This window comes from Vespa mandarinia, chromosome 12 (assembly GCF_050613455.1).
Source record: "Vespa mandarinia isolate Hongniang chromosome 12, ASM5061345v1, whole genome shotgun sequence".
Lineage (NCBI taxonomy): Eukaryota > Metazoa > Arthropoda > Insecta > Hymenoptera > Vespidae > Vespa > Vespa mandarinia.
In genome coordinates this window covers 4,697,501-4,710,000 of record NC_140821.1, presented here as the reverse complement: position 1 = coordinate 4,710,000, position 12,500 = coordinate 4,697,501, and the positions used below count along the sequence as shown (strand labels likewise).

Sequence of the window (12,500 nt, the reverse complement as noted above, 5' to 3'; positions counted from 1 at the left end):
AAATGAGATAAGAATTCGTTGAACTTAGAGAACGACGAATATACTCCGAATTCTCAAGAGATACTTTAGTAGACGAAGACCATCTTCCGGTTTCTTGAAATAAGAACTACCTTACTCCAGTCATGTGGGATTTACGGCTATCCCAGACAGTAGGTACATGTATTTCTTTGCCACAATAATAGCGGAAGACCCCATAGGAATGCAGTAGCAACTAGTAACAGCAAAGGCAAAAGAGTAAAAGGCAACAGTAAAAGGCAACTGTAGTAACGCTTAAAGATGACTTCAGAGATACCCATTCTGTTTTAATTTTATACTAGAATTATATACTACGTTTATTTACAATTAACAGTACGTTTATAAAACTTTACGAATAAAATTTTGAACATTTTATCATTCTATTTTTAAAACATTTTCGTTTCTATTCCACTTCTCTCTCTCTCTCTCTCTCTTTCTTATTTAAGATAATAAGTATTCGTTACAATATATAATAATAATAATAATAATAATAATAATAATAATAATAATAATAATAATAATAATAATAATAATAATAATAATAATATTAATAATAATAATAATAATATCTGACATAGATTTTATTTGATTTTTCAATTTATTTTTAAATTAAATTTTATTTATGTTTCAATTTATTTTTAAATTAAATTTTATTTATTTTTCAATTTATTTTAAAATTAAAGTTTCCTTTGATAATATACAAGGTACAATCAAAGAAAATTTTATACTCCTTTTATTTTCTCGTAATATTCTTTTTTTTTTATATATATATAATTTATATAAACTTTAATTTAAGAATTCTCTAATATAGAATATCCAATTATTTATATATATATGTTCGTGTGTGTTTGCGTATAAAATTAATCAACGTGATAGAAATTAACATCGTTATTAGTTATATTCCGATATAATTTTCAATATTTTCAAATGAAATAAAATGACACTAATATATATATATATATATATATATATATATATATATATATATATATATATATATATATATATATAATTTATCATAAAAAATTCTTACATTACATTACTTTAAGAGCTACAAAATACTATACTATTGATATATTCTATTTAAATTTTTAGTTAAAAAAAAAAAGGAAGAAAAAGAAATGTTGTTTATTTAATTATAAAAAAAAAAGAAGAAAAAAGAAAAGAAAAAAAGAAAGATATGAAAATTCCATTAAAAGTATATGCCAAATATTATAAAATTAAATCGAATCTTAAACGATCGATGTTTTCAAATAAACAAACAAAACAAAGTAATAATAATTTCATACAGTTCGATATAAAATACTGAAATTATCCGAAATTATTTGATCTATTATATCCACTTTATACATACAAAAGAAGATCAATCAACAATATATCAAAATAAATTCTCAAATTATTTAAAATGTCATTCTCGAAAGGAATCAAAAAAAAAAAAAAAGAAAAAAAAATATGTATGTAATTTCTCTTTAAAATATATATTATAAATGTTTAATAGTAAAGAAAAGCGATGAGTTCTAAGATGAATCTAAGAAAAAGTTCAACTTTTAATGAGTATTGAATTTTCAAAGAATATCATAAATGGTACAGAAAGAAAGGTGAGAGAGAGAGAGAGAGAGAGATGAAAGAGAGAGAAAGAAGACGATTTTCTTCTTTCCGCTTGTCCTCACCCTCTCCAACCCACCAGTCCCTCTCTCGCCCATCTACTGCTTCATCTTCTCGTTGGAAGGGAAAAAAGAATTTATTTCTAGAGAAAAACGAATTCTTGAGAGCAACGTCAGGACTGTGATTCCTTTCGAGAAGGGATCCTGAGGAAAAGACGATATTACTATATGGTATATAGTCGTTTCCTTCGCACGTCGGTTTGTCGTAGTCGTCGTAGTCGTCGTAGTCGTCGTAGTCGTCGTCGTAGTCGTAGTCGTCGTCGTCGATCGAGCGAAAAGCACGTTACACTTTTCGCTCACTCGAGTCCGACGATAAAATCGTTGAAAAATCTTTTCCACGACCTAAATTCCATCGTTTTTTTTTTCCCCGTTACTCGCTTAAGTTTTTTCTTCATATAAAAGTAAATTCCCTTCCTTTCCATCCCTCATCTCCGTCACCTCCACCAGCCCACCCCCCCGGCGACATTATCGGCCATCCCTCAAACGTTAGACGAACGAGTCTCGTGTAAATCTTAATGGTCTTTGGTGTTACTTTTTTAAATAAATGCAAAATTGAGAGACAGACAGAAAGAGAGAAAGACAGAGAGAGAAAGAGAGGGAGAGAGAGAGAGAGAGAGAGAGAGAGAGAAATGTCAAAATGATCAGACTAATTTTAATAATTTAATTGAAAAAAAAAAAAAAAAAAAAAAAAAAAAGAAAAATCTAGTGTACATATTTATTTATATAAATATTTATATATATATATATTTTCTTTTTAAGGTTTCTCATAATACAAATAATTAATGTTATATTAATTTATAAGATAATAATTATAGTAATAATAAATAAAAATAGTAATAATAAAATAATTGATATAATTTAATAATATATAAATCTTAATCTATAATATGATATTTAATTGTATAATATGAGAAAAAATTATAATACGAGAATTATAATGGATTAAAAATCAATTACATCTTTACGAAATCTTTTATACTAATTTTCTTTTCTCTCTCTTTTTTCTTTCTTCCTTTTTTTTTTTTTTTTTTTATATTTTTTCTCTTGTTTTATTTTCTTTAGAAATTGTAACAACACAAGGTCGGCTTGTAAAACTGATAGCTTAAGCATCAAGTTCTCAAGAAAAAGAGAGTACTTGATATCTAATATCATTTAACAAGTTTTCATTCATCTACAAACTTTTTTTCTTTAGGCCACCCTTTATATAATATACTATACAATAACATTATCTCTGATATATATACAGTATAATATATATTAAAAAAAAAAAAAAATATATATATATATATAAAACTTATGACAAAGATGAATTGTATTATTTCTATTTGAACTGATTATAAAAATGATTTAAAAATTTGGATTTAACGCTTGTGGCTCGGTTGAACTTTTAGCAACCGGGGAAACGACTTGATTAAAAGTTCGAAACGAGTAAAGTACCAACTTTGAGAAGAACGTTTCGTTCTCGGTCCCTTTTCTGTAGAACAAAGAACTTATTATACTAATCCTTCTGCGCGCACGCGCGCGCGCGTTGAGCTCACTCTCGTTTCGTAGAAATTTGCACGATTCGTTACTCTCCGCGATTTCGTATAATGGATACCGACAGTCCCTAAGAATTAAAAAAAAAAAAGAAGACTTATAAAGAGAACGTATTTCCTAATAAAGGAAAAATCGAAAAAAAGATTTCGATTTCGATTTCGATTATTCGTTTTTTCTCTTTCTTTCCCTCTCTCTCTCTCTCTCTCTCTCTCTCTCTCTCTCTCTCTCTCTCTTTCTATCATGTTAAGTACTACACTTATATTAAGCTATTATATATATATATATATATATATATATATATATATATATATATATATACTTATTTTTTCTTTGTTTTTTTTTTCTTTTTTTTTCTTTTCTTTCTTTCTTTACATATAAATAAATCTTATCAATCTTTAACAATATCAATTGTTAATGTATTAACAATTATTAATAATAACTATTAATTGTAAAATATTAAGGAACGAATTATATATATTTCTAATTTGTTGATAATTAATTTTGTATATTTTTAATTTCTTTTTGTCATTATAATTTTACCTATATTTATATACATATAAACGTGTACGCGCACGTACATATGACCGATTACTTTCAATATAAAACCATATCCTTGAGTTTGCCCGGAGAAATAAAAGGGCTAGAAAAGAAATCGAACGAAAACATAAGAAGAAGAAATATTTTTGTGAAAGAAACGAGATAAAGCTAACGAAAAGAATAATAGAAAGAGGATCGTTATTTTTCTCTTTCTCTCTCTCTCTCTCTCTCTCTCTCTCTCTCTCTCTCTCTCTTTCTCTATCGCCCTTCTCTATCCCATCCTAGGAAACGATTTGCGAAAAGGGTTGCATCGTATTCGAATGGTAAAGTATATCGAGGGTGTAGCCGTTGGGCAAACTTTGAATTATACATGAGAGAGTAGGAGTTACCCGATCGAAACGAGAGAGGGAGAGAGAGAAAGAGAGAGAGAGAATCAGACGGAAGGTATAGTGTTCCATTTGCATGGTACACTACTCTGTAGTTTCGTCTCGTTCCTAGGGAGATATTCTTCTTTTATCCCCAGATGTTTCTCAGAGTGTCCCTATCCGGTCAACAGTCCTTCGGACCTTTGAACCTTCGAATATAACAGCTATCACCAATGGCTTATAAAAGGCTTCCTTACTTAGAGAATCATAAATAGTTCCGCTTTCTTTATCGTCCAGTTTCCAGCATTAAGAATTTTCTCTCTCTCTTTTTCTCTTTCTCTTTCTCTCTATCTGTTTCTTAGTAATGAGAAGTTTAAATTAGTAATAACACGTTTATCGTATGCTTACATATCATTCATTAGACATCGTGAGAAATGATCTAATTTTATTTCATAGTTCATCGACTAGAGAAAAATTGTTATTCGAAGATTCTTAATCTTCTTCACATTGAATTCTTAATTAATTAATAATAGATTAATTTTTTTTTAATAATAGATTAAATTGATATATTATTCTGAATAAAATATGTGTGTTTATATGTGAACCGTATATTATGAGAGTAGTCTAAATTCATTTTTACAAAAAAAAATCAAATTAACGTTTTTAATAATTACAATTTTATATAATCTTTAAATTTTTAAAAATTTAAATTTATAATCTTTTAATTTATATAATCTTTTAAATTTTATATAATCTTTTAATTTTAAATAGACTTAAGTCATTTTCAAAATAAATAGTATGTACGTGACAATAATTTAATGTATTTTATTTAAAAAATTCCTACGTTCTTTGATAATAATATATTTATTTCAATAAATTTATTTCATCAAAATTCTTTTGGATTTAATTGGAATTAAATCGTAAGGTTCAGCTAGATAAAGTATTCATGTACTTTTAATGATACATTATGTCTATATAGGTGTTTAATATATGTATACACTTGGTTTACTTAGACTGTTCCTTGGATGTTATGAGAAATGATCTAACTTTATTTCATAGTTCATAGACTGAAGAGAAAATGGATATTTACACGTTGAACTTAATTAATGATAATATATTTTTTAATATTATATCTTTCGTATATATTAATCGTTTAAATTATATTATATTTCATGTATATAGGAAAATTGATTAATAAATCTATTTAAATTAGAATTAATAATGAAATGTTTTAAACGATTTTATTAAGTTATATATATATATATTAATTATTGTTAATTCTATTTAATTTAACTTTTTTATTTAAATTTTTATATTTTATAATAACAATAATAATGATAATCATAATAATAATAACGTTTGTTCAATTAAAACTTGTAAGTAAATAAAAAGAATTAATAATTATATTTAACAAGTCAGAAATATTTCTTGAGAGAAAAAAAACAGAATATATAAATAAATAAATAAATAAATAAATAAATAAATAAATAAATAAATAAATAAATAAATAAAAATCATTTTTTAAAATCGTTATAATTTATAATACAACAAAATATTCAATTATTCGAATAGATAATTTGTTAGAGAAAAACTTTAAGCTATGTAGTATCTTATCGTTTAAGAATAAACAAATTTATTAAAAACAGATTTATTAAATCCCAACGATATAAATGTTTAATAAAAAAAAAAAAATATATATATATATACACAATACAATTATATAAAAATAAAAACGAAAAAAGAAGCAAAAGAAATTCCAAGATGGATCTTCTTTTACTTTCTCATTTTTTTCCTCTTGTGAGGAAAAAAAAAAAGAAAGAAAAAAAAAGAAAAAGAAAAAAGAATCGTGCTAGCTAGTTCTTTTGGCAAAGACCCACTTACAGAAAAAAGAAAATTTTTAGTGAACTCGCCAATATAGGGAAGTCTATCCACGATCCTAAAACGAGGTGCGAAAGCTAGAAAGTCCTGTGGAAGCGCATAAAGGGTCATTAAGGTTGTGGATGAAAGGCCACGCCTCGTTAACGATCCTTCTGTATTTCCTAGGGACTTTCCACTTGACGGTACTACTTCCCTGCTCGTGACCAGAAACGTAGTCGAGAAGACGACTTCCGGCCTGACGTGTCGAATAGTTCGAAAACTTGCCAGCATACTATCGCAAAAACTTCCATTTTCTCTCTTAAGACAAATGTGTTTTTTCTTTATTTAACTATTAATCACATTGACCTTGACATTATTTTCTTTTTTTTTTTTCGTACATTAAATTTTTTCCAATTAAAATATACGATGCCGACAAATAAATTAGACACTTAGAATTAAATGAATTATTTATTAATCTATTTTAGTGGTTATACGATTATTTTTGTTTAATCGGAACGATATTTTTAAGATCAAGTTTTATTTTTCTTCTCTTTTCTTTTTTTATTTATTTTTTTTTTATTTATTTTTTTTTTATTTTTTGCTACAAATACGATCGATATCGTAAAAATATAAATATAAATAAAGTAAAAATATAAATAAATGTTTCTAATTAATGAATCTCTTTTATAATTATTGAATTTTATTTATAATTAATGAATCTTATAACTTTTATTTTGGTTTAAATTATTATTATTATTATTATTATTATTATTATTATTATTATTATTATTATTATTATTATTATTATTATTATTATTACTATTACTATTATTATTATTATTATTATTATTATTATTACTATTATTATTATTATTATTATTATTATTATTATTATTATTATTATTATTATTATTATTATTGAAGTAGACGATGTTTATTTAGGGCAAATACAGTGCATTATAAATGCGATCGATCTTAGAGAAACATACAAATATATATTTATATAACATATTAAAGAATTAATTATCTTTCCGTTAATTATTTTGAATTATTATTATTATTAAAGTAGATGATATTTTTATTATATTATTTTAATACCAGATAAAAATACGAACGATTGTAGAGACATAAATCGATGTCTATAATTAATGAATTATCTCCTTTAATGGTTTAATTTATTATTATTATAAAGGATGATATTTTAAGATCCACACATATACAAGTTTTGTTACTAAAAATATCATCGTTTCTAAACACGTAAATAGATATTTATAATTAATGAATCGTTTTATATCTCACGTTAGTTTGATTTATTATTATTAAAAAAGATATTTTTTTTTTCTTTTAACATAAAAAATATTATCGCTCGTAAATAGACAAATAGATATATGTAATTAATGGATATACACAATACTAATACTAATATATAATACTATACATATATTAATACTAATTACACTGTAATAATGGATATACAATTTTGTGTCATTGTTTAAATAATTATTATATTTATTTTTTATATATAAAAAAAAAAAGATTAAAGAAGAAACCAAAATAGAACAGTTATATTTAATAACTGTTATTAATTATAAATATACGCTCGTGTATCTCAATTCGTATTTAATATACAACTTATAATTTAATAAATCATTTATCTTCCGTTAATTTAATTTAATTCGAACGAATATATTGAAATAAAAATTTCTAAAAAGTATCTCATATCTTTTCCTTTACTTTTTCTAATTGTTCTATTTATAATTAAAGGTTTATCTATTTTTTTTTCTTTCTTTTCTTTTTCTCTTACGAAACATTTTCGGAGAAAACTTAGTATCTTTAATTTTCAAGAGTCGGTATGAGAATGAAAAAAGAAAAAAAAAAAAAAAAAAAAAAAAATAAAAAAAAAAAAAATAAAATAAACAAAAATTGAAAATTCCTTTTTGTCCTCCGTACGCTCGCTCCTGCAAATATACGTAGGGAGAAAATGTTTCGTCGGCATCTATATATATACATACATACATACACACACATATACATACATATATATATATATATATATATATATATATATATATATATGTATATATGTACATATATATACTATGTTTTTGTCTTCTTTTCATTTTACTTTATTTTTACATTTTTTTTTTTTTTTCATTCTATCTTCCTATCCTTCTTTCTTTTAGGAGACAGAACGTTCTCCGAGGAATTTTATTTCTAAATGGAAATACGCATTCGAGTTGTTCTCTACCAGCTCCTTTTATACGCTAGAAGCTCGTAACTTTCGCGTTTGGCGTATTCGTCAAGCAAATAATACGCCTTCATTTCGTTACCACAAAAAGGACAGAGGAATATTGTCTTGGAAACTAAATTCTAACAATTTTCGACGAGCTCATTATAATCTCACACTTCAACTTCTTATTTATTATATATCGTATAAAAGTATTAAGTAATTTATTATGACTTTTATGATCGATTAAAGGACATATAACGAAAGTATATTCAAGTAATATTCTAAAAAAAAGAAAAAAAAAACGTTCCATTCATTTTCTTTACATTACCGTCAACGTACGAGAAGGGGGGAAGGAAAAATGGGAAAAAAAAGAAAAAAAAAGAAAAAAAGAAAAAAAAGAAAAAAAAGAAAGAAAAAACAAAAAAATACAGAAAAGAAGAAACATTGAAATTACAAGTTAATGAAAATTTTGGAATAAATATTTTTGAATAAAAAATATCTGACTTTATTAAATGATAAAAAAATATTTTTTGATTCAATATATTTATGATTTTATATATATATATATATATATATATATATATATATATATATTTTCTTTTTTTTTTAATTATTCTATATATATATACTTTTTTTTTTTCAATAACAATTCTGTGTATATAAAAAATAATTATAAGAAGTTTATTACCATGAATCGAAAAATTACTTTATATATAAATATTTCTTTTGATATAAATATTATACCACACATGTAGTATTTTATGTACGTTTTATGAATGTACAGATTTATGTACAGGATGGGTGCAATAACTTCAATCACTTCTAATATTTCCGTTCTTTTTAGAGATATGGAGAAACTTTGCTTTTAAAAGTCGTACGATACGAAGAAGATCATAATATGACAGCAATACTTTTTTTTTTATAGATGGACGCATATGATATATACGAAGATCAATCGAGTTTTCTTTTTTTTCTTTTCTTTTTTTTTTTTTTTTTTTAATAACTGTCATAGGTTCTTGATTGCATCGGTCGATGCAACTCGATATTCTCTATAAAAAAAAAAAAAAGTACTAATCCATATATATACGTCGACAAATTATTAATTCAGTAGATATTTTAATTTAAATAATGCTAAAAAAAACAAAAAAAAAAAGAAACGTAAAAATACGACTGAAATGTAATAAGAATTGTAGTATGATTATTATTATTATTAATAGTTCTATTTTTTTATTTTAAATAAACAAATTAAAATTCACGTGATCATGATAAAAATTGAAATGATTTCATTGTAGTAATGTTTTTATTACGAAAGAAAACAAAAAAGAAATCAATTTAAAAAATTTTATTTACAAAATTGATTTTATTATAACGATATTATTGCAATATTTAAATAAATAAAGAATAAATTACATTTGAAAATGGTATTTGTTTCAAGTCTTTACGACTTTTCATTCCGAAATTTCAATTTCAATTGAAAGAAAAATTTCAATTGAAAAAATTATTAACAAAATCGATTTTATTATACCAATATTATTGGATTATTTAATAATAAATAAAAGAAATAATACTCTTGAAAATGGTGTTTGTATCAAGTTTCTACTCCTTTTCGTTCCGTAGATATCGCCATCGAAAGATTTTCATTCATAATTTCTATACTACAGCTGTTTATAGTAATAGTAGTAATTTCTCAAAATTTATGTAGGTCAGTGTGTCACCGAACCATATTGAATGAAATTATATATGTCACTATATCAATGCAAATATCTTCAGTTTAAACAGGAATATCTTCGGATCTAGAAGTCGTAGAAACTTGAATCGAACGCCATTTTAAAGGGCAGAATTTTCTTTATTTTTTAAACTTCTTGTTAATAATTAATTAACAATTTGTTATAAATAATTATTATAAACAAATTCTTAAGAAGTAAAATAATATTATTTTGATAACCAAACATTCAAATTACGATCGATTTGTAAAATTATATAAATTAATAAATTATAAAAAAATAATTTTTTTTTACCGAAGAAATATTTTTTTTTTTTTGGATTATTAATAACAACGTATTTCATTTACATGAGAATATTTCCGAAATTAAAAGCCATAGAGACTTGAGTCAAACAACATTTTAAAGTGCAGAGTTTTCTTTATATTTCCTTTAACATATTGTTAATAATTAATTAACAATTTGTTACGAAGAATTTGTTATAAACCAAATTCTTACGAAGTAAATTCATCTTATTTCGCCAATCAAAAATTTATATATTGCGACCGATTCGCAAAATTATATAAATTAATAAATTATAATTATTATTATTATTTTTTTTATCGAACAATCAATTTTTCCTACATTATTCTGAATTATTATGTGTATACATATATATTGTAATAAACTTCTATCTTATTAGAGATAATTATTTACAAGTAAATTCAATATATATATATATATATATATATATATATATATATATATTTATATATATATACATAAAACATAAAAATGAATAAATAAAAAAAAAACTAAAAATTGAGTTTTTCTATTTAAAAGTCAAATTGTTTTCGTTGATAAAACTTTATAGGTGAGAAGAACATATAAGACTTAAAGTACGATTTACCGCAAGAGCTAGAACGGCCATAGTTGTTTCGTTAGAGGCGTTGATCCGATTAGAACAAAGCTTTGCTTAGTTACTTACTTAGACTCGTCCTGATCCTCATCATCGTCCTCCGAATCGAAAAAGGCATCGTCGTCTTGTGTATCAGCTGAACTATCCGTTCTCATTCGTCGTTGCTGAACAGCCAATGATTTCGGTATTACCACGTCACTGAAAATAACGAATGAAAATAAATTTTTGATTCTTTTAACATTTTTTTTCTTCTTGTTCTTCGTTTTCTTTTTCTTTTTCTTTTCTTTTTTTTTCCTTTTTAAGATTTCATATAATCGAGATGGATTATTCGCACGTGTCATGAAAAAAGAAAAATGAAAGAAGAAAAGAGGATCAAGAAACTGGAACGTGTTTTCTACGCTTAGGCACTCAAGTGCTTCCTTAATCCAATAAAAATCGTTTCTTGACGAGTTACACTTATGTAATACAATCTCGTAGACGTGCACATGACGTGATCAAAATTAAAAAAGAAAAAAATAAAAAAAAGAAAATGAATTACCAATAATAACAATAATAATAATAATTTATAATAATAATAATAATAATAATAATAATAATAATAATAATAATAAAAATAATAAAATTGCGATTACACGATTTATTAAATTTCAAGACACCACAACTCGGCGAAATATCGAAGAAATGGTAGATTATAACTGCTCCTTGAATATATATTGATATTCTCTACACAACTTTTTTGTTATGTCGATTTGCATTAAGGAAGAAAAAAAAACCAAAAAAAAAAAAAAAAGAAAAAAAAATATATATATATAAAAAAAAGAAAAAAGGAAGAAAAAAGAAGAATAAAAGAATTGTTATAATTTGCATATCTCGATAATATAATTTAACTATAAAATAGATGGAATATATTTCTCTTTCGAAACTTGGGCAGAACTTTTATTTGAAAACATTCTTTTGTAAAATTGATAAGATAGAAACTATTTGGCCATATCATTTAAAATGCGACACCATGAATACATACATACATACATACATACATACATGCATACATACATACACACACACGCACACACACACACACACACATATATATATATATATATGTAGAAATCGTAAAAAAGTTGAGTCGTTAGATAGTTTGGACCGAGAGACTTGAACTCAAACCTGGCTTTTTCACTTTCCGGGTGGGTTTCTCTAATCATTAAACTATCCAGGGACCCTTCGGTCAACCTCCTCACAAATGCCTACTTACATTAAATGGAAGTGCTCGTTTCCCCCTCCTCTCTCTCTCACACACACACACACACACACACACACATGTATATATGTATGTATGTATATGCATGTATATAAAGATCGAGATAAGTCCACTTACAACTTTGGTCAACGAACACCGTAATTTCTACGATTAGGTATAGCTTGGAAAATATCCACGTTCCAGTGCGAATGCTTTACGTCATGGAATCTACTTTATTCAACAAATTAGAGCTTGTTACGAAGTTTGGTAACTCCTACGTGTTCTCTCTCACTCTCTCTCTCTCTCTCTCTCTCTCTCTCTCTCTCTCTCTCTCTCTCTCTGTCTGTCTCTCTGTCTCTCTCTGACCACCACTTGCAATTTGCATTTGCTGTAAATAGCGACGCATGAGTTAATTCCACTATGGACTATAATTACCACTA

The 12,500-nt window shown here is 24.8% G+C and overlaps 1 protein-coding gene across 1 annotated transcript in view; it reads right to left on the bottom strand.

Annotated features, from left to right (window-relative positions):
* Cow (Proteoglycan Cow) overlaps nucleotides 1-12,500 on the bottom strand; it is a 153,744-nt gene that overhangs the window by 31,020 nt on the left and 110,224 nt on the right. The window contains exon 4 of the mRNA XM_035883989.2: nucleotides 10,893-11,021. Within this exon, the coding sequence (XP_035739882.1) occupies nucleotides 10,893-11,021 (129 nt within the window). The remainder of the gene's footprint in view (nucleotides 1-10,892; nucleotides 11,022-12,500) is intronic.